The following is a 20,432-nucleotide window of genomic DNA, read 5'->3' as shown; positions in this document are numbered from 1 at the left end:
TGCACTCAGCAGGAACATATACCCAAGTGAGGCTTGGTAACTTGAGTGGTAGGGTACGGTCACGCCTGCTTCCTACCTGTATCATGATGCAGATGGCGACGATGCCGTGAGCTCTGGACACAGCATCAGAGAAGTTCTGGAAGAGTTGCGAGTTATAACCGTAGATCTGGATCTGCAAGACGAGAACTGGCTGTAAGTACTGGGCTAGGACTGGGTTAAGTACTGGGCTAGGACTGGGTTAAGTACTGGGCTAGGACTGGGTTAAGTACTGGGCTAGTACTGGGTTAAGTACTGGGCTAGGACTGGGTTAAGTACTGGGCTAGGACTGGGTTAAGTACTGGGCTAGGACTGGGTTAAGTACTGGGCTAGGACTGGGTTAAGTACTGGGCTAGGACTGGGTTAAGTACTGGGCTAGTACTGGGTTAAGTACTGGGCTAGGACTGGGTTAAGTACTGGGCTAGTACTGGGTTAAGTACTGGGCTAGTACTGGGTTAAGTACTGGGCTAGGACTGGGTTAAGTACTGGGCTAGTACTGGGTTTAACTACTGGGTTAGCACTGGATGTGAGGACTGGATCAGTACTGGGTGTAAGGACTGGGTTATAATGGGTGTAAGTACTGGGTTATAATGAGTATGAGGACTGTGTTTGTATTGGGTGTCAATGCTAGGTTAATCTTGTGTTTAAGTACTGGGTAAGCACTACGTTAGTACCGGGTGTGAGTACTGGGTTAGTGCCGGGTGTGAGCACAATGTTAGTACCGGGTGTGAGTACTGGGGTTAGTACTGGATGTAAGTACTGGACCGGATGCGAGCACTGGGTGAGCTGGGGGAGGGGAGGCAGCAAGCAGATGGGATCGCTACAGTGAGTAGTAGGTCAACTGGGGAAGGTATGACCAGGGTCTTGGTGGGAAGAGGAAACGGGATGAACTGGGTGAGAGGAGAGCACTGGGTTAGCTAGGGCGGGAGGTTGTTCCCAGTGCACACACACACACACACACACACACACACACACACACACACACACACACACACACACACACACATTAGTCTTTGATAACAGAATTTATTGTTATTCGTCAGTTTTGTACAAATTGCCTATCTTATTCTCATCTTTTATCACTCGTCTGATATCTGTCAGTTCGTGTGTCACACCGTCTGTCTGTCGTTCTTTCTGTGTGTGTGTGTGTGTGTGTGTGTGTGTGTGTGTGTGTGTGTGTCTGTGCGACATATGTATGTATGTATCTATCTATCTATCTCTCTCTCTATCTATCTATCTATCTATCTATTTATGTATCTATCTGTCTATCTATCTATATATATATATATATATATATATATATATATATATATATATATATATATATATATATATATATCTGTTTGTGTGTCTGTCTGTCCGTCTTATCAGTGAATCTGTCTATCTATCCATATATATATATATATATATATATATATATATATATATATATATATATATATATATATATATATATATATATATATATATATATATATATATAAGCATTATGTAGATCCCAGGAGAGGGAAATGGTGATATAAAGAGACAAGAGGCTCACCTCTGCTGGGAATGACGTGCCATTGACGGTGTGTTCAGAGCCCATGTAATCCTTAGACCCGAAGTGCAGCTGCACCTGCCCCACCTGCCGGCAGAGAAGGGAACTGTAAAGCTGGTTATGGTTGTACTACTGCTGCTGCTCCAGCTGCTGCTGCTGCTTCAGCTGCTGCTGCTGCTGTTGTGTCGCTCAAGCTGGCCCCCTACGTAAGCTGTCTGTGAGGGAGCTACTGCTACTCCAGCTGTCTCAGTTCACTCAGCTGTGTGGCTGTTAGGTGCTGCTGATATCCTCCCACCGCAAGCGCTGCTGTCGAGCGGGAAAGGAAGGTGACGGGGATAAGTTTCTCCTGCTGCTGCTATGCTGTTGCCATGCTGGTAGCCAAGCCTTCGCGTGCGTGGCTGGCTGGCTACCTACCTACTAGCCACGGGGTAAGAGACTGTGCTCCCGAGAGGTCACTGGCTCTGGGGAAATCAGCGTAAGCCGGTCTGCAGCAAGAGCAGGAGTGACACACTGGATTATAATGGAGTAATATCAAGGGGGGCGAGGCCAGGCCGCCGCTAGCAGCCGTGTGTAGTGGCCAGCCTGCCCCACCCACCCACTCACCCACCTGGTCGACAACCGACCCCCGTCTGGCCAAGAACACCTGAGGGACACCTGTTATACAGAGAGACGGAAGAACGATCCAGGTTTTGCTGTTCCAGAGTATGGTGAAATGATCATAGTCCAGCTGTGGTCCAGTTTGAAGTGAGTGAGGTGTGTTCTAGTTTGAAGTGAGTGGAGTTTGTTCCATTTTGAAGTGAGTGAGGTGTGTTCCCGTTCACAGTGAGTGGGGTGTGTTCCAGTTTGAAGTGAGTGAGGTGTGTTCCATTTTGAAGTGAGTGAGGTGTGTTCCATTTTGAAGTGAGTTAGGTGTGTTCCATTTTGAAGTGAGTGAGGTGTGTTACAGTTCACAGTGAGTGAGGTGTGTTCCATTTTGAAGTGAGTGAGGTGTGTTCCATTTTGAAGTGAGTTAGGTGTGTTCCATTTTGAAGTGAGTGAGGTGTGTTACAGTTCACAGTAATTGGGGTGTGTTCCAGTTTGAAGTGAGTGAGGTGTGTTCCAGTTTGAAGTGAGTAGGGTGTGTTCCAGTTCACAGTGAGTGAGGTGTGTTCCAGTTTGAAGTGAGTGGGGTGTGTTCCAGTTCACAGTGAGTGATATGTGTTCCAGTTTGAAGTGAGTGGGGTGTGTTCCAGTTCACAGTGAGTAGGGTGTGTTCCAGTTCCAGTAGTCTGTGGTGCACATGGGTGTGAGTAAGGCAACCGTTTACTTAAAGATAACTTTTGATAATGTCTAAAACTGTATTACATAGATAAACACAGACGTAGTAAATGAAATTCTTATAGAACACACACACACACACACACACACACACACACACACACACACACACACACACACACACACACACACACATGAACACAAACACACAAACACACGACATTTTTAGCAGTGATTAGATACATGATGATGACAACCTGCACAATGATAGACACAGGCAAGCTGGGATCTGGAATTCCTAGTGTCCGATGTTTGTGCAGCTGTAGGAACCTTCCAGGAACCTTGCAGTTGGAGCTGGTAAGACAGTCATTATTATAACTTACAACAACGTTAACAAAAACGACAACCCAAGAAGGAATTTAACTTTTCACAAAGTTCATGGAGCGTAGGAGCAATAATTTTTCTCTTTTCCCTGGTATTCTTAGGCGTAGCATATATATATATATATATATATATATATATATATATATATATATATATATATATATATATATATATATATATACTTTTTCCTGTAATTCACAACTGACAGAAATAAGTGTTTTTAATTCGTATTTGTTAATGACGATCATTTATTGTCGTTATTGCCTTAAGGAATCTGGATGTGTAGGCCTTTTCCAGCGTGTTTTTTTTTCTTATTTTTTTTCATCTACGAATGCGAGATTGTTGATGTCCCTGTAGGTTCTATGACACAGTTAATGGTGTTCATGTTTTCCCCTTACCCTCGTCTCTCAGCTCTTCGTCTCCTGCATGGCTGACACATTACTCCGTCAGAGCGGCTGTGTTCTGGGCGGCGTTTTATATATTCTTATATCCCCAGCCGCCTGGGAGGGACAGGCACGCTCACAGACACAGGCACAGGCCAGTTACAGCAGTACTGACCCGTGGGAGCGAGGGTAAATGTGTTACCCTCCTGAGGGACAACACGCGCACAAGGTTGTGGTGGCAGGAAGCGCACAGCACAAAGGAAGGTTGAGCCTCCGGTGAGTTCTCGAAGCGGTTCAGTCCTTATGAACCTCGAGCTCTCAGGGTTTGCTCCAGAGCTTTCGAAGCCTCCGGTGATGACTCAGACGATACAGAGGAACTGATCTTGAAGGAGACTCACACAAGAAGCTGGTTAATCAGAGAGGTCGAGCAACGGTGTTGGGATGGTCCGCAAAGAATCTGTTGTCTCCTTGATACGTCAGTGACACAAGATGAAAAAAAAAATATCTGTGAACCGTTAGATTATATTCACAGCTTGTGAAGATCGTTGAGGTTACGTAGAGGGACGTATCAAGCAACAGTTAACCACCTGGAGCCTCATGAAACTCGTGTAAGATAATTGAAAGGTGAAAAGATTCCGTGAAACAGCGTTGACCAGTTGGAGATGATGTGACATACACGTGGATTACTTCAGCGGATCATAGATCACCTGTTCCTCCATCAAGTGCTTTGTTAAGCACTTGCTAATCTGTAAACTCGTTCATGCACGACGTATTCTATAAACGCTTTTTGAAACTCCTTGATTATGTGAAAGGTTTGTGGAGTACTGGACCTACCCATTGTTCACAGCTCTCCATTTACTTCCCATCTTTTTGGAGTAGCGTCAGCTCCCTCTGTGTCGTTTGCTGAGCTCATAAAATACTCATCGGAGCTGCACAAAGTTCCTCTCCTGTAAGACTTAAAGACGGAGGTTCTCAGCGGTGTGAGCGGCGCCGGTAGCCCAACACCGGTGAATAAGTGAAGGCACCGTCTCTTGCCATCTGATGTGCGCTGTGAAATGCAGCGTCACCCGCTTGAACTCCATCTGCTGGATCATTAGAAGGAAGGTCGTCCACTGGTCAAAATGTCATCTGCTGTAAGGGCGTTAGCTGGAACGTTATCTGCTGGAAGGATGTCTTCTGGAACTTCATCATTTAGAAGGTTTTCTGCTGGAACATTATCAAATGATCCTCATTTCCTGGAAAGCCGTCTGCTGAATCTTATATGCTGGAACGCTATCTACTGAACTTCATCAGCTGAGGCCCATCTGTTGAAACGTCTTCTGCAAGAATGTTATTTCCTGGAACGCCATCTGTTGAAACGTCTTCTGCAAGAATGTTATTTCCTGGAACGCCGCCATCTGTTGGAACGCTATCTAATGGAACTTTATCTGCTGCTGGAACGTCATTTGTTGGAACGTCAACTACTGGAACGTTATTTGCTGGGGCATCATCGGCTGGAATGTCATTTTATGGGATGTTGCCTTCTGAAAAGCATATGCTGGAACATAGCCTATTGGAACTAAATCTGATGGAACGTCGTCTACTGGAAGATAGTTTACTGGAACGTCATCCACTGGAAGGTCGTAGACTAGAACGCCATCTGCAGGGAGGCGCCTGCCGGAACGTCACCTACTGCGAGGTAGTCTACTGGAACTTTGTCACTGGTAATACATCGTCTTCTATAACGTCATCTGTCGTCCTGACACATGAACTAAAATATGTCACACAAACATTTGGTTGTATGATATTGTGTTATGTTTTCTGTTTATAAAACATATTTCTTCTCGAACTTTTAATAGGAAGCACAAAACATATACCACAGTCGTATCAGTGATTTTTTTTTGATTCATTGATTACATGCAAATTAGTTCATCCGTATACTGTCGGGATTGTGGTCCAGTTGAAGGCATAACTGAAGTGAGTACTGTCTGAAGGTTTGGCTTCTTTCCCCCTTACACGGCACGTAGCTCACCCAGCTGTCCATCCATCCTCTGGTTGGTCGATAAATAGCTACCATCTTGGGATGGGATAATGCACAACACCTGTGACAAAAGCCTAGCCAGCTAACAGATTGTAACTTTGTTCAGATTAACCCAGGCGTCCTATATCCCTTACTGACAGGCCTGGTGAGCCTACCAAGGGTCGGTACTATACTTATTTATTATTATCCTTTGGCTAGCTGGTCTTGCTGTACATATCTCGTTGTTTTACAAGCAAACGGGTAATACCACAGTCACTCTTTGTCACTACTTAGGCCTTATCTTTCACTGAATATCACTAGGGAGTGAAACGGAGGCATATTTTCATTCAATGATAAGCCTTTCTGGTCTTTAGCTAAGGAGTATCTCTAACAACTTCTGCCGTTCTACCTTTCCCTCACTTTTCTGTTCTGACGATACTATAGCTGTCTCTCCCGTACACAAAGCAACTCTCTTTGGTTCCCGTTTCTCCTCTGACTCTATCCTGGATGATTCTAACATTTCTTCACCCCCGGATGCTCCTCTTACTAATCCTATGCCACTCCCCCTGATCTCTTTTCGAAGAGTCCGAGAAGCTCATCTCTCTCTAGACACAAGCTATATTTATGGTCTTGATTTCATCCATCTCCATGTGCTGAAAGAATGTGCCTCAAACTTGCACCTGTGCTTGCTCGTCTATTCCGTTCCTATTTAAAAACCAAAACTTTTCCTTCTTTGAAGTATGCGTTGGTATATCCGATCCCTAAGAAGGGTGACCGTTCTAAACCCTCTAATTATCGTCCTGTTGCTTTGGCACTAACCATTTCCAGAGTCTTTGAATCCCTCTTCATCTCCCATATCCTCAGACATCTTGAATCTTCTGTAAGGCGAGATCCATCGGTGATATTCTTTCCTATCTTACTATTGTCTGGTCATCATCCCTGAGAGATTTTGGGGAATCCTATGTTGTTGCCCTCACTTTGCACCCACTTTGCTCTCTCATATCTAGCTTCCTCTCTAGCTAGTATGTCTCCTTGGTTGTTGATGGATCAGCCTCTACTCCTTTTCCCATCAACAGCTGTGTGTCTCAGATCTTGTCCTTTCTCCTACAGTGTTTTTTTCTTTTTATCAACTTCTTTTCTTCTACATATAACTAAATGCACTCGTATGCTGACGATTCAACACCGTATTCCTTCACATCCGTCATTTCTGTTCCTTCTTCTCTAACTCGATCTGCATTTCGTCTCGACACGACTTTTTTGCAAACTTGGACATGAACAGGATAAATCATTTGGTTAGACGAAATCTGCAAAAGTTTGATACCTCTAAGACCCAGTTTCTGCCCATACTTTTATCGAAAATTCCTCACAAGTTTCCTCTTTCCTTAGACGATTCTATAATTCCACCTCATAACTCAGTGAACATACTTGGTAGGACTTTAACATCCACTCTGTCTTGGAAAACCCACATTACGGAGATAACTAAGAATGCCTCTAAGAAACTGGATGCCCTTTTTAGATGCCGTAATATCTTAAGAATAGTTTGTCCCGTGTATATACTGGATTGGTCTATCTTTGTAGGGGTTACTGCTCTCACATCTGGTTTGTTCTAACTCTTTATCCTTATTTGACACATCTGAGTCAAAAGCGGTCCGAATTATCAACTCTCCCAGGATAACTCACTTTCCCTCTACTAAAAGTATTACTTTGGTTTTTGCTCCCGAGAGCTGGCTACTTGTGTGCTCCCACTGCTAGCTAGACCACGCAATACTCAGCAAGCTGCGTCACATGATTCCTGTGCGACCTCAAGGGTGGGCCGTTTTGATAACTGTTGCTTTCCCTGCACCTCGAAACTTTGGAGCTCCCTACCTGCTCATGTCTTTTCCAATAAGTTAGACCTAGCACATTTTAAAAGATAGGTTTTTTCATTTCCTCCAAAATCTTTAAATACCTTCCCTTGTTTCTCCAAAATCTTTAAATACCTTCCTTTGTTTCTCCAAAATCTTTAAATACCTTCCTTTGTTTCTTCTTTTTCCCTTTCATTAACCTCTCTATAATTCAATGAAGGCCTGGCCTTGATATGGACTTTTGTCCGTAAATAGAGCCTCCAACATGAGAAAAATAAAAAAAGAGAAAGAAAAATAGTTTTCAATTCTATGTCTGTACAGAGGGAGGGTGAGGTGGGGAATGGGCGGCGTCCGGTCGAAGAAGACAAAGAGTTACATTCTGTTCTTGTAAACATTATTCTGCTCTAGTAATGTTATGCTGTTCTAGTGATGCAATCCTGTACTAGAAATGTTATCCGTTTCTCGCAAATTCGTCCTTCTTTAGTAGTGATCCTAAACAAGTAATGGTTATCCTAACTTTGTAATGATATCTTATATTACATATTCTTCTCTAGTAATGTTATCACACTCGAATAGTTATCTTACTCCTATGATGCTTTTTATCCTTCTCTATAAAGTTATCTTACTTTTGTATCGTTATATTTCCCTCTATCATTCTACCTTGTTCTATTAATGATATCCTACGATAGTAGTTATCCTCTTCCAGTCATGTTATCCTACGTTAGTGGTGCTGTCTTGTTCTAGTAATATTACCCTGCTGTTATTGTGTTATCTTGTTCTAGCAGTGTTATCCTACCCCACTCATCTTACTTGCTTGTAACGTTATCCTACTCCTATAGTGTTATCCTACTTCAGTGGTTATGCTAATGTTGTAATGTTATCTTGTTCTACAGGTCATATTGCTCTAGTAATTGCTCGCCTGTTCTAGTAACGCTGTCTTACTGTAATGGTCACCTTGCTCTCATAGTTATCTTGTTCTTGTGGTTATCATGCTGTAATAGTGATCCAATGCTCTGACATTGTAATCCTACTCAGGCAGTTATCCTTCTCTAGCAGTTATCTTGCTCTTGTAGAGCCATATCTTGCTCTTGTAGAACCTTATCTTGCTCTTGTAGAGCCATATCTTGCTCTTGTAGAACCTTATCTTGCTCTTGTAGAGCCATATCTTGCTATTGTAGAACCATATCTTGCTCTTGTAGAACCTTATCTTGCTCTTGTAGAGCCATATCTTGCTCTTGTAGAGCCATATCTGGCTCTTGTAGAACCATATCTTGCTCTTGTAGAGCCATATCTTGCTCTTGTTGAACCATATCTTGCTCTTGTAGAACCATATCTTGCTCTTGTAGAACCTTATCTTGCTCTTGTAGAGCCATATCTTGCTCTTGTAGAACCTTATCTTGCTCTTGTAGAGCCATATCTTGCTCTTGTAGAACCTTATCTTGCTCTCGTAGAGCCATATCTTGCTCTTGTAGAACCTTATCTTGCTCTTGTAGAACCATATCTTGCTCTTGTAGAACCTTATCTTGCTCTCGTAGAGCCATATCTTGCTCTTGTAGAACCTTATCTTGTTCTTGTAGAACCTTATCTTGTTCTTGTAGAACCTTGTCTTGCTCTTGTAGAACCTTATCTTGCTCTTGTAGAACCTTATCTTGCTCTTGTAGAACCTTATCTTGTTCTTGTAGAACCCTACTTTCGTAATGACCCAACTCTAGTAGTTATCCCAATCTCGTTGTTATCTTGCTTTAGTAGTTATCCTACTCTAGTAGTTATCTTGCTGTAGTCCTTATCCTGCTGTGAGTGTTATCTTGTTTCGTCATCTTGTTCTAGTCGTTATTCTGTTTTGTTAATGTCATCCAACTCTTGTAGTTATCTTGCGGCAGAATTTACCCGGATGTAGTTCTGTGTTATCCTACGCTAGCTGTTATCCTGTTCTACTGGTTATCTTGTTCTAGCATTTATCTTGCTCTGATGATTTACCGGTTCTAGGAGTTATCCTGTTCCAGTCGTTATCCTGCTCTAGTAGTTAGCCTGCTCTAGTAGTTAGCCCTCTCTAGTAGTTATCCTGCTCTAGTAGTTAGCCCGCTCTAATAGTTAGCCCGCTCTAGTAGTTATCCTGCTCTAGTAGTTATACAGGTCTGGTAGTTATCCTCCTCTAGTTAGGTCATCTAGTTCTACTAGTGTCATCGTGCTCCGTTAAAACTGTGATCAGTTATGTTTCTAGCCATCATCCCAAACTGTGTTTACGTCCCCGGTGAACATGAAGGTGCCCGGGACAGCTATCCCATGAACCATCCCAGCCCGTAACAGCACCAGCAGCAGCAGCAGCATCCCACGCGCCGCGTATGACCCAAAAACCGTCAAATGTCACATCTTCTTCAAGGTTGTAATTTGTCCAGCGAACAGACAGACAGACACTCGTGCTACGAGAGGAAGGTCGGCAGCAGTTTGCCTCGTTGAGTGATGGCGCACTCGCTTCATTCCTCTGTTCCGGAGCTGTCCAGAATAGCAGCTGGATCGACGCTAAATACATAGAGGTCGCTCCCGACGTTGTAATGATCCGGTGGCTAAAGTGGCTCTTTTACTGCCCTCTGAAGAGTGGATTTCGGGACCTTTTAAACATCCTTTTTTTTTTTTTTTTTTGGAACGTTTCGTTTAATAGCGTGAGTAAGATGGTACTTGGGTATCCAGTGGGCCAAGTGGGGGTCATCTGACAGGCCAGGTAAATGGGCCGTGGTGTATACGTAGAAGAGAATGGAGACTGTGGCGCGTATGTGGTTAACATCGATGTTGGTGAAGGCAGTGGCAAGATTCAGTGGACAGATTCACCCAAACATCTAAAGCCACAGTGACCCCTAGATGACTTCCTCGCTGTGAGGTCGAGAGGTGACTATAAAGACATTAAGAGTACGTTCCCCTAGTTAGCTAACGTGGCTGTGACTGGGAGACTTGAGCCAGGTTAGTGAGTGTCGCCTGAGATTTGGAAGAGGTGTTGAAAAATTGGTCGAGCTTTTTCTCTCTCGGGTGGTAAGAGATTTGCTGGATGGCACCTCCGAACGAGGATGTGTTATCTTTGAAGGTAATAATGCAGGATGTGTTTTCATCTCAAAACATTGATAAACGACGGCTTTTTCGTCTTTGGATAGGACTGTATTCTGTTAATAGTCATTACGTGAAAGTGAAGATAGTGAGTTGCTGGGTTATAATCAGCTGAACGTACTAGTTTAGATCGTCCGGATACATTCCAATATTCATTTGGTCGAGAAACCTTAAAACTTGAAACTTCAGGGAATCCAGCGGTCCACAGGACTCCCAAAAAATTTTTCGATGTCCACAACGTATTTCTTATGTCGCTATCCCGTCCACTCTGTAAAAGACTTGATCATCCTTATGTAAGAATCATATTTTCCTGAAGGCTTTCCACTACATTTTGTTTGACATTCCTGATCAAGAGACACGAAATTCATGTTATACTAGATTTTATTTACATTCTAGGAAACATCTTTCACCCAGGAGGCTCGAGCCATCTCAGGAGAGGATTTCGTTCACTTCGTGTGTTTCTTTCATCCTGCAGGAGACGTCATTTACCCTCTAGGAGGCTTCCTTCACTCTGTAAGCTTCTTTCATCCCGTGGGGAAGTTGGGTCACCTCGTATCTAACTTCACTCATCCCGTTAGAGACTTCAGTCACCCCTGCAGACTTAAAGTCGTCAAGAAGTAGAATCCCATTCGGGACTTTGACTCTTCCTTCGGCAACAGACCCCCACACTTACGCTACAGGTGACTCATCCTTCGGCAGACTCCCCACACTCACTCACCCTTCAGGTTGACTCATCCTTCAGCAAACCCCCACACTCACCCTTCAGGTTGACTCATCCTTCGGCTGACCCCCACACTCACCCTACAGGTTGACTCATCCTTCGGCAGACCCCCACACTCACCCTTGGGCAGAGCGACACTCACCCTGTATCTGTAGGAGAGCGGGCCACCGGTGATATTCAAGGGCGGGTTCTTGCGAGTGTGGCCCCTGTGATGGTAGACCCCGTCGAAGTCTTCGGGCACCGAGACCCTCAAGCCATCACCGCCGCCCATGACCCGCCCAAGGCTGCTGCCCACGTTGAGGCTCCCCGCCACCCCGCCCACGCTCACGAGGCCGCCCACACCACCGGGCAGGGGTGGGTCTTCCGTCTCCTCGTCCACCGTGAAGACCACACTGTGACCCGTGTTGTTCACGACCCCACTGACCTGTAAGGGGGTAGAGAGAGAGGGGGAAGTGGTTAGTGCCATCTGTTGGTTTGACTTATCTGTTACTGTTACCTGTTGTTATCACCTGTTACCTGTTCGTCTTACCTGCTGTTATTACCTGTTACCTGTTGGTATTACCTGTTATTATTACCTGTTACCTTTTCGGCTTACCTGTTGCTGTTATATGTTCCCTTCACCTGTTGGCCTTTACAAGCTGCTGTTACCTTTTGGTGTTCCTGTTGTTACCTGTGGTTACTAGGCTCTCCATCTCTACTGTTGGCTGTTACCGTTAATCACTTTTTCCTCACCTTTTTGAGAAAATCTACACTCAGTCATCTATTGTTACTTTTACCCCCTGAAAATTACCGTTGTCCATTACTGTCGTTCAGGCCTCCAACCTGTTAGTGTAAACCGTTAAAGTTACGTACTCCTGTTGCTTGGTTTCTCGAGAATATACATTGTATCAGTCATTGATACGAATAGATGTTAGTTATTTTTCAACTCAACAATATTTTTCAACTTCAACAATATATATATATATATATATATATATATATATATATATATATATATATATATATATATATATATATATAGATAGATAGATAGATAGATAGATAGATAGATAGATAGATAGATATATAGATATATAGATATATTGATAAGGGCCTTGATATAGTATACTGACCCAGATCTTCAAGTGGAAGTATCTATGAACGAGTTACCTCACTAAAAGTATACACGCTTTTGCAGTGCGTTCCTGTAATCGGATATACTCCGAAGATTCGGACTGATATGGAACTGACTGTTATAACGCGACGTATTACAGTTTAGAGTCAGGTATGAAACAGCCTATCACAAAGCACTGAGTCAGTAAGAAACATTTTGAAGCAGCTAAGGTATAGAGACAATACGAAACGGCTGGAGACAGTATGAAATAAATAGTTTCGAACCAGTGTGAATCATCTATAATCTTGAGCTAGTATGAAGCAGCTTAAGTTTCGAGCCAGTGAGAAACACCTTCATCGTCTCTAAACCTCAGCATTTAGTGTATTATGATGCTTCGTTTAAGGAGAACGAAGTGGCTTAGATACATAGGGAGTTACGAAAGGTGAAAGGTCGATTTCCACAATGGGATACGATATGTACTGCTCTCAGAAAGTTTATTTCCCTGGATCATCGTTCTGAAGCGAGTGACTGCTTCAGAATGCATCACGAACCCCCTAATACTGGATAGAGGAACATCAGCATCATCTACCATTAGTTAGAGGCAATGATGGCTTCCAGGAGAGGATGAAGAGAAGCATCGGTGACTCCCTCCGCTGACGGAGGAGAGGCATCAGCAAGCTCCCAGTATGGGCTACAAGAAAAGGCATCACCAGCATCCACCACTCACTGCAGACAGACATCACCAGCATCCACCACTCACTGCAGACAGACATCACCAGCATCCACCACTCACTGCAGACAGACATCACCAGCTTCTTCCACCAATATTTCCATAGAGCCATCAGAAATGTCTTACGCCAGTTTACATAGAGACAGTGGGAACTGTCACTAATATCTGGAGATAGACGTCAGCAATCCTTGCCACCACTGCCTGCCACCACTGCCTGCCACCACTGCCAACTGTCTTCACCTCGTTGCAGCATGACGTCATGAACTGCTGAGAGACATCAACAGTTTCCCATCGCTGGCCACAAAGACGTAGCCATTCCTAGCTTGCCTTCATCCCCTCCACCACACACACACACACACACACACACACACACACACACACACACACACACACACACCTGCCTCCCTTGCTATCACAACACCCACACAGACCGAGGAATGAAGCCAGTCACCACTTTCTTGTCGGAGACACATTGTTGTTGTCCTTAGGAGGCTCCCTGTGTAGGTCACGTGTGGCTGCTTGTGAAGTCAGTACGCTTGTGGTGTCTGGTTGCTTGTGGGGTTGCTGGGTGCTTGTGAAGTTGCTGGGTGCTTGTGAAGTTGCTGGGTGCTTGTGAAGTTGCTGGGTGCTTGTGAAGTTGCTGGGTGCTTGTGGAGTTGCTGGGTGCTTGTGAAGTCGGGACGCTTGTGGTGTCTGGGTGCTTGTTAGGTACTTTATTGGCTGATCGTGTGTTTGTTAGTATGAGATGTGTGTGTGTGTGTGTGTGTGTGTGTGTGTGTGTGTGTGTGTGTGTGTGTGTGTGTGTATGTGGGAAGTAGATCTCATACAAGGGTTTGACCTCATAAGGAACATGTAAAACTCACCTCGAGTCATAGATAAGCTTTCCCGTGTATGTGTTGCTGTTGTGGATTATATTGTTCTTCGCCGAGACAAAGGATGTTTTCGTAACCTGTCTAGTGTCAGGTTCCAGTGTTCACTGTCAGATGTCTAGTGTCAGGTTCCAGTGTTCACTGTCAGATGTCTAGTGTCAGGTTCCAGTGTTCACTGTCAGATGTCAGTGTCAGTGTCAGGTTCCAGTGTTCACTGTCAGATGTCAGTGTCAGTGTCAGGTTCCAGTGTTCACTGTCAGATGTCAGTGTCAGGTTCCAGTGTCAGTGTCAGGTTCCAGTGTTCACTGTCAGAAGTCCGTGTCAGTGTCAGGTTCCAGTGTTCACTGTCAGAAGTCCGTGTCAGTGTCAGGTTCCAGTGTTCACTGTCAGAAGTCAGTGTCAGTGTCAGGTTCCAGTGTAACTGTCAGATGTCAGTGTCAGTGTCAGGTTCCAGTGTCAGTGTCAGGTTCCAGTGTTCACTGTCAGATGTCAGTGTCAGGTTCCAGTGTTCACTGTCAGAAGTCCGTGTCAGTGTCAGGTTCCAGTGTCAGTGTCAGGTTCCAGTGTTCACTGTCAGAAGTCCGTGTCAGTGTCAGGTTCCAGTGTCAGTGTCAGGTTCCAGTGTTCACTGTCAGATGTCAGTGTCAGGTTCCAGTGTTCACTGTCAGATGTCAGTGTCAGGTTCCAGTGTTCACTGTCAGAAGTCCGTGTCAGTGTCAGGTTCCAGTGTCACTGTCAGGTTCCAGTGTTCACTGTCAGAAGTCAGTGTCAGTGTCAGGTTCCAGTGTCAGTGTCAGGTTCCAGTGTCACTGTCAGGTTCCAGTGTTCACTGTCAGATGTCAGTGTCAGGTTCCAGTGTTCACTGTCAGAAGTCAGTGTCAGTGTCAGGTTCCAGTGTTCACTGTCAGATGTCAGTGTCAGGTTCCAGTGTTCACTGTCAGAAGTCCGTGTCAGTGTCAGGTTCCAGTGTCAGTGTCAGGTTCCAGTGTTCACTGTCAGAAGTCCGTGTCAGTGTCAGGTTCCAGTGTCAGTGTCAGGTTCCAGTGTTCACTGTCAGATGTCAGTGTCAGGTTCCAGTGTCAGTGTCAGGTTCCAGTGTTCACTGTCAGATGTCAGTGTCAGGTTCCAGTGTTCACTGTCAGATGTCAGTGTCAGGTTCCAGTGTTCACTGTCAGAAGTCAGTGTCAGTGTCAGGTTCCAGTGTTCACTGTCAGATGTCAGTGTCAGTGTCAGGTTCCAGTGTTCACTGTCAGATGTCAGTGTCAGGTTCCAGTGTCACTGTCAGGTTCCAGTGTCACTGTCAGGTTCCAGTGTCACTGTCAGGTTCCAGTGTCACTGTCAGGTTCCAGTGTTCACTGTCAGATGTCAGTGTCAGGTTCCAGTGTTCACTGTCAGATGTCAGTGTCAGGTTCCAGTGTTCACTGTCAGATGTCAGTGTCAGGTTCCAGTGTTCACTGTCAGAAGTCCGTGTCAGTGTCAGGTTCCAGTGTTCACTGTCAGATGTCAGTGTCAGGTTCCAGTGTCAGTGTCAGGTTCCAGTGTCAGTGTCCGGTTCCAGTGTCAGTGTCAGGTTCCAGTGTCACTGTCAGATGTCAGTGTCAGTGTCCTGTTCCAGTGTCACTGTCAGGTTCCAGTGTCACTGTCAGATGTCAGTGTCAGTGTCAGGTTCCAGTGTTCACTGTCAGATGTCAGTGTCAGGTTCCAGTGTCAGTATCAGGTTCCAGTGTTCACTGTCAGATGTCAGTGTCAGGTTCCAGTGTCAGTGTCAGGTTCCAGTGTTCACTGTCAGATGTCAGTGTCAGGTTCCAGTGTTCACTGTCAGATGTCAGTGTCAGGTTCCAGTGTCACTGTCAGGTTCCAGTGTCACTGTCAGGTTCCAGTGTCACTGTCAGATGTCAGTGTCAGGTTCCAGTGTTCACTGTCAGATGTCAGTGTCAGTGTCAGGTTCCAGTGTCACTGTCAGTGTCAGGTTCCAGTGTCACTGTCAGATGTCTAGTGTCAGGTTCCAGTGTCACTGTCAGTGTCAGGTTCCAGTGTTCACTGTCAGATGTCAGTGTCAGGTTCCAGTGTCAGTGTCAGGTTCCAGTGTCAGTGTCAGGTTCCAGTGTCAGTGTCAGGTTCCAGTGTCACTGTCAGGTGCCAGTGTCAGTGTCAGGTTCCAGTGTTCACTGTCAGATGTCAGTGTCAGATTCCAGTGTCAGTATCAGGTTCCAGTGTCAGTGTCAGGTTCCAGTGTTCACTGTCAGAAGTCAGTGTCAGTGTCAGGTTCCAGTGTCACTGTCAGATGTCAGTGTCAGGTTCCAGTATCAGTGTCAGGTTCCAGTGTTCACTGTCAGAAGTCCGTGTCAGTGTCAGGTTCCAGTGTAACTGTCAGATGTCAGTGTCAGTGTCAGGTTCCAGTGTCAGTGTCAGGTTCCAGTGTCACTGTCAGGTTTCAGTGTCAGTGTCAGGTTCCAGTGTCACTGTCAGATGTCAGTGTCAGGTTCCAGTGTCAGTGTCAGGTTCCAGTGTCAGTGTCAGGTTCCAGTGTCAGTATCAGGTTCCAGTGTCAGTGTCAGGTTCCAGTGTTCACTGTCAGAAGCCAGTGTCAGTGTCAGGTTCCAGTGTTCACTGTCAGAAGTCCGTGTCAGTGTCAGGTTCCAGTGTTCACTGTCAGAAGTCAGTGTCAGTGTCAGGTTCCAGTGTCACTGTCAGGTTCCAGTGTTCACTGTCAGATGTCAGTGTCAGTGTCAGGTTCCAGTGTCAGTGTCAGGTTCCAGTGTTCACTGTCAGAAGTCCGTGTCAGTGTCAGGTTCCAGTGTCAGTGTCAGGTTCCAGTGTCACTGTCAGGTTCCAGTGTTCACTGTCAGATGTCAGTGTCAGGTTCCAGTGTTCACTGTCAGATGTCAGTGTCAGTGTCAGGTTCCAGTGTCACTGTCAGATGTCAGTGTCAGGTTCCAGTGTTCACTGTCAGATGTCAGTGTCAGGTTCCAGTGTTCACTGTCAGATGTCAGTGTCAGGTTCCAGTGTTCACTGTCAGAAGCCAGTGTCAGTGTCAGGTTCCAGTGTTCACTGTCAGATGTCAGTGTCAGGTTCCAGTGTTCACTGTCAGATGTCAGTGTCAGGTTCCAGTGTTCACTGTCAGATGTCAGTGTCAGGTTCCAGTGTCACTGTCAGGTTCCAGTGTTCACTGTCAGAAGTCAGTGTCAGTGTCAGGTTCCAGTGTCACTGTCAGATGTCAGTGTCAGGTTCCAGTGTTCACTGTCAGATGTCAGTGTCAGGTTCCAGTGTTCACTGTCAGATGTCAGTGTCAGGTTCCAGTGTCAGTGTCAGGTTCCAGTGTCACTGTCAGGTTCCAGTGTCAGTGTCAGGTTCCAGTGTCAGTGTCAGGTTCCAGTGTCACTGTCAGATGTCAGTTCAGGTCAGGTTCCGGTTCACTGTCGAAGTCCGTGTCAGTGTCGGGTTTCCAGTGTCCTGTCAATGTCATGTCTGTCAGGTTCCATTCAGGTCAGGTTCCAGTGTTCACTGTCAGAACATGTCAGTGCGGGTTTCCAGTTAACTGTCAGTGTCAGTGTCAGTGTCGGGTTTCCAGGTCAGTGTCGGGTTCCCAAAATGTCACTGTCAGATGTCATGTCAGTGTCGGGTTCCGGGTTTTTCACTGTCAGATGTCAGTGTAAATTCCAGTGTCAGTTCGGGTTTCCATTCATGCATTTCCAGTGTTCACTGTCAAAACCAGTGTCGTGTCGGTTCCAGTTTTCATGCAGGTTCCAGTGTTCACTGTCAGATGTCATGTCAGTGTCGGTTTCCCCAATGTTGGATGTCAGTTTTTATGTGAATTCAGATTTCAGGGGGGGGACTTAAAGTTTGATGGCAGATGACGCCTTTATAGTTCGTGTAGACACTTAATGATCGAGTGGCTCACTAATGATGTAATTACGATAGACAAATGAGAACGTCGATACCATTTACATCTAGAATAACAAACCCCCAAGATATGAAATACCTACATGACTGATAACAGAGATACAGGGTTGCAAACAGCTAATTAAGTCAAAATAAAAGGGGCCCAAAGGGTGGTCGTTTCCTGTTATTTTTGCTTGTCTTTAATTTTTCCACCAAAAAATTTATTTAGCAAAAATTCCTGGTCGGAAGTGACAAGGGTTCTAGGTCTATGCGGGAGGTATTTTGTCTTTTGGCTGGAGGGAAGGGTTTTTCACTTCCCGGGTTATCTGGTGGTCTCTGCTCCCTGGGTTTTCTGGTGGTCTGTACCTCATAGACTCGTTTGTAGGGAGAGGTCGTGTGGACGAAGCTCGACGGCAGTTCCAGATCCTGGCGGGGGCAGAGGCCCCAAAAGGGGACGGGGAGTGAAGACCCGTCCACCGGTAACCGTGTGGAGGGAAGGAACTAATGGGAAGGAGGAGGATGACTGGGAAGACTGGTGGGATGGAGGTCTCAGAGATCTGGTGGAAAGGGTGACTGGACTGGAGGGATGGGGGTAAGGTACTGGAAGAGGGAGAAAGGCAAGCGGCTGAGGAAGACAAGCTCGAGCGCCAGCTTGAAAAATAGCAGGGGGGTTACGAAAAGGGAGTCAACCAAGCAAAGGGTCTTGATGCTTAAAAAGTACATGGGGAAGCCACAGTTGAGGGAGACGAGTGAGAGTGAGGCACAGGTGAGAGGGACGGGTGAGAGTGTCGCAGGTGAGAGGGACGGGTGAGAGTAAGTCATGTGTGAGAGGACCGAGTTCACCCAAGAACCAGGAGGAGGAGAGTGAGGACCGACCGAAGAAACACGGGATGGGGAGGCCAGTCCAGCCCTGTTTCTGGTGGATGTGTGGTGTGTGGGGGGATGTGTGTTTGGTGGATAGAAGGAGGAGGTCTGGGTTCCTGGGATGGATGAAGAGGGAGGGAGGGAGGGGAGGGTGGGGTGGGGGTGTTGGGGTGAAATACATGAATGGATGGTGAAAAGAGAAGGAGAGACAGCATTCAGGAGAAGTTGGAGGGTTGTAAAGAGTCTGTCCATTGAGGGAGTGTACGAGGAAATGAGAGAGAAGGGACGGAAAACATTCCTCCAAAAGGCGCTGCTATCAGTCTGCTGGGAACAAAGTAAGAGTGAAGGAAAGGATCCTGCCTCTCCCTCTCTCATTCGCTTCCTACCCTCCCTGCTCTCCCTGCCCCACCCGTCCTCCCTTGTTACTTCCCTCACCCCTCCCTCTCTTATCTGTTTTTGTACCCTTCCCTATATCTCTCACTTCAATATATATATATATATATATATATATATATATATATATATATATATATATATATATATATATATATATATATATATATATATATATATATATATATATGTATTGTGCAAGGGTCCCTTTCTTGAAAAGGTCTTGATTGTACTCCAGAGCCCCTTTTCCAAGCGATGCTGGAGCTCGAAGGCTGCTCTGCTTTTAGTAGCAGGGGGAAGATGATTTTCTGTGGAGTGAAAACATTTTTCTACGAGACTGTACTCCCTGTCGTCAACAGATGACGATGCATCTGTTGATACTGTTGTCCAAAACATGCGAGACAACAGTACCTTACCGTTTTTTAATACTGTTGACGAAAGGATGTGAGACATCAGTCCTCGTGTGATGTCTGTCCACACTGTTGACCAGAACCTACGACACATCAGTAGCACACTGACGTGTGTCGCTCCTCAGGATGAGAACATATGGGAACTCATTACCCCGACGATCCCCTCCACCACATCACACGGGCGATCACATACATTAGCGCATCAGTACGATCAACAAGTGTTATCCTTTCCGGCCGTGTGTGTGTGTGTGTGTCCCTCCCTCCCTTCCTCCTCCGTTCTGAGTCCAACTCCTTTGATCTGATAAGTCACCCATTCCCATGCTGGCCCGCCCCCCTTGGGACGGATCCCAAAGAGTCTTGATAATTTTGATGATTAAATGTGCCTTCTTCCCCCCCCCCCCCCCCCCCCCACACACACACACACACACACACACACACACACACACACACACACACACACCCACATCCGCTGCACCTGTGTCCAGGCTGGTCCGCGTGGACACTAAGGGGTCTGGACACAAGGATTAGGGCAGGTGCACGTCAGAGCGTCAGTACAGGTGTCCATACGATTTGGGACAGGTGGAAAATATAGTGGTAAGACAGGTCTGCATGCAGTGTGGGACAGAAACACATTGCAGGACTGGCGTACTACGTAGAGTGTATAGCACAAGTGTAGATACAGTGTAGGACAAGTGTAGATACACTTACGACACTTATGTAGTACACACAGTTTAGGAAAGTCGTATATACGTATTAGGAGGGACATATACGATTGCATGACTGTCCTGTAGTTCTCCCACGTTGCCTGCAGCGGGTGTACAGCCATAGCCATGAGTTGATACCGAATAGAGAGGAGTTCGTCAGCAGACATTATTGTGTTCCATGCATACGGTAACTCGTATCTATTAAAACGTGAGTTCCCGTGATGTATAAT

At 45.7% G+C, this 20,432-nt stretch overlaps 1 protein-coding gene across 2 annotated transcripts in view; it reads right to left on the bottom strand.

Moving 5' to 3' along the window:
* The window catches only part of LOC139766679 (carbonic anhydrase-related protein 10-like), a 401,338-nt gene that overhangs the window by 103,548 nt on the left and 277,358 nt on the right, over positions 1-20,432 (bottom strand). For both annotated transcript variants that reach the window (XM_071695592.1, XM_071695591.1), the window contains exons 4-6: positions 11,400-11,681; positions 1,577-1,660; positions 77-172 (exon numbers count right to left, since the gene is read on the bottom strand). In XM_071695592.1, the coding sequence (XP_071551693.1) occupies positions 77-172; positions 1,577-1,660; positions 11,400-11,681 (462 nt within the window). The remainder of the gene's footprint in view (positions 1-76; positions 173-1,576; positions 1,661-11,399; positions 11,682-20,432) is intronic.

This window comes from Panulirus ornatus, chromosome 58 (assembly GCF_036320965.1).
Source record: "Panulirus ornatus isolate Po-2019 chromosome 58, ASM3632096v1, whole genome shotgun sequence".
NCBI lineage: Eukaryota > Metazoa > Arthropoda > Malacostraca > Decapoda > Palinuridae > Panulirus > Panulirus ornatus.
Note: the sequence above shows the minus strand (reverse complement) of the source record. Positions and strands in the feature narration are given on the sequence as shown.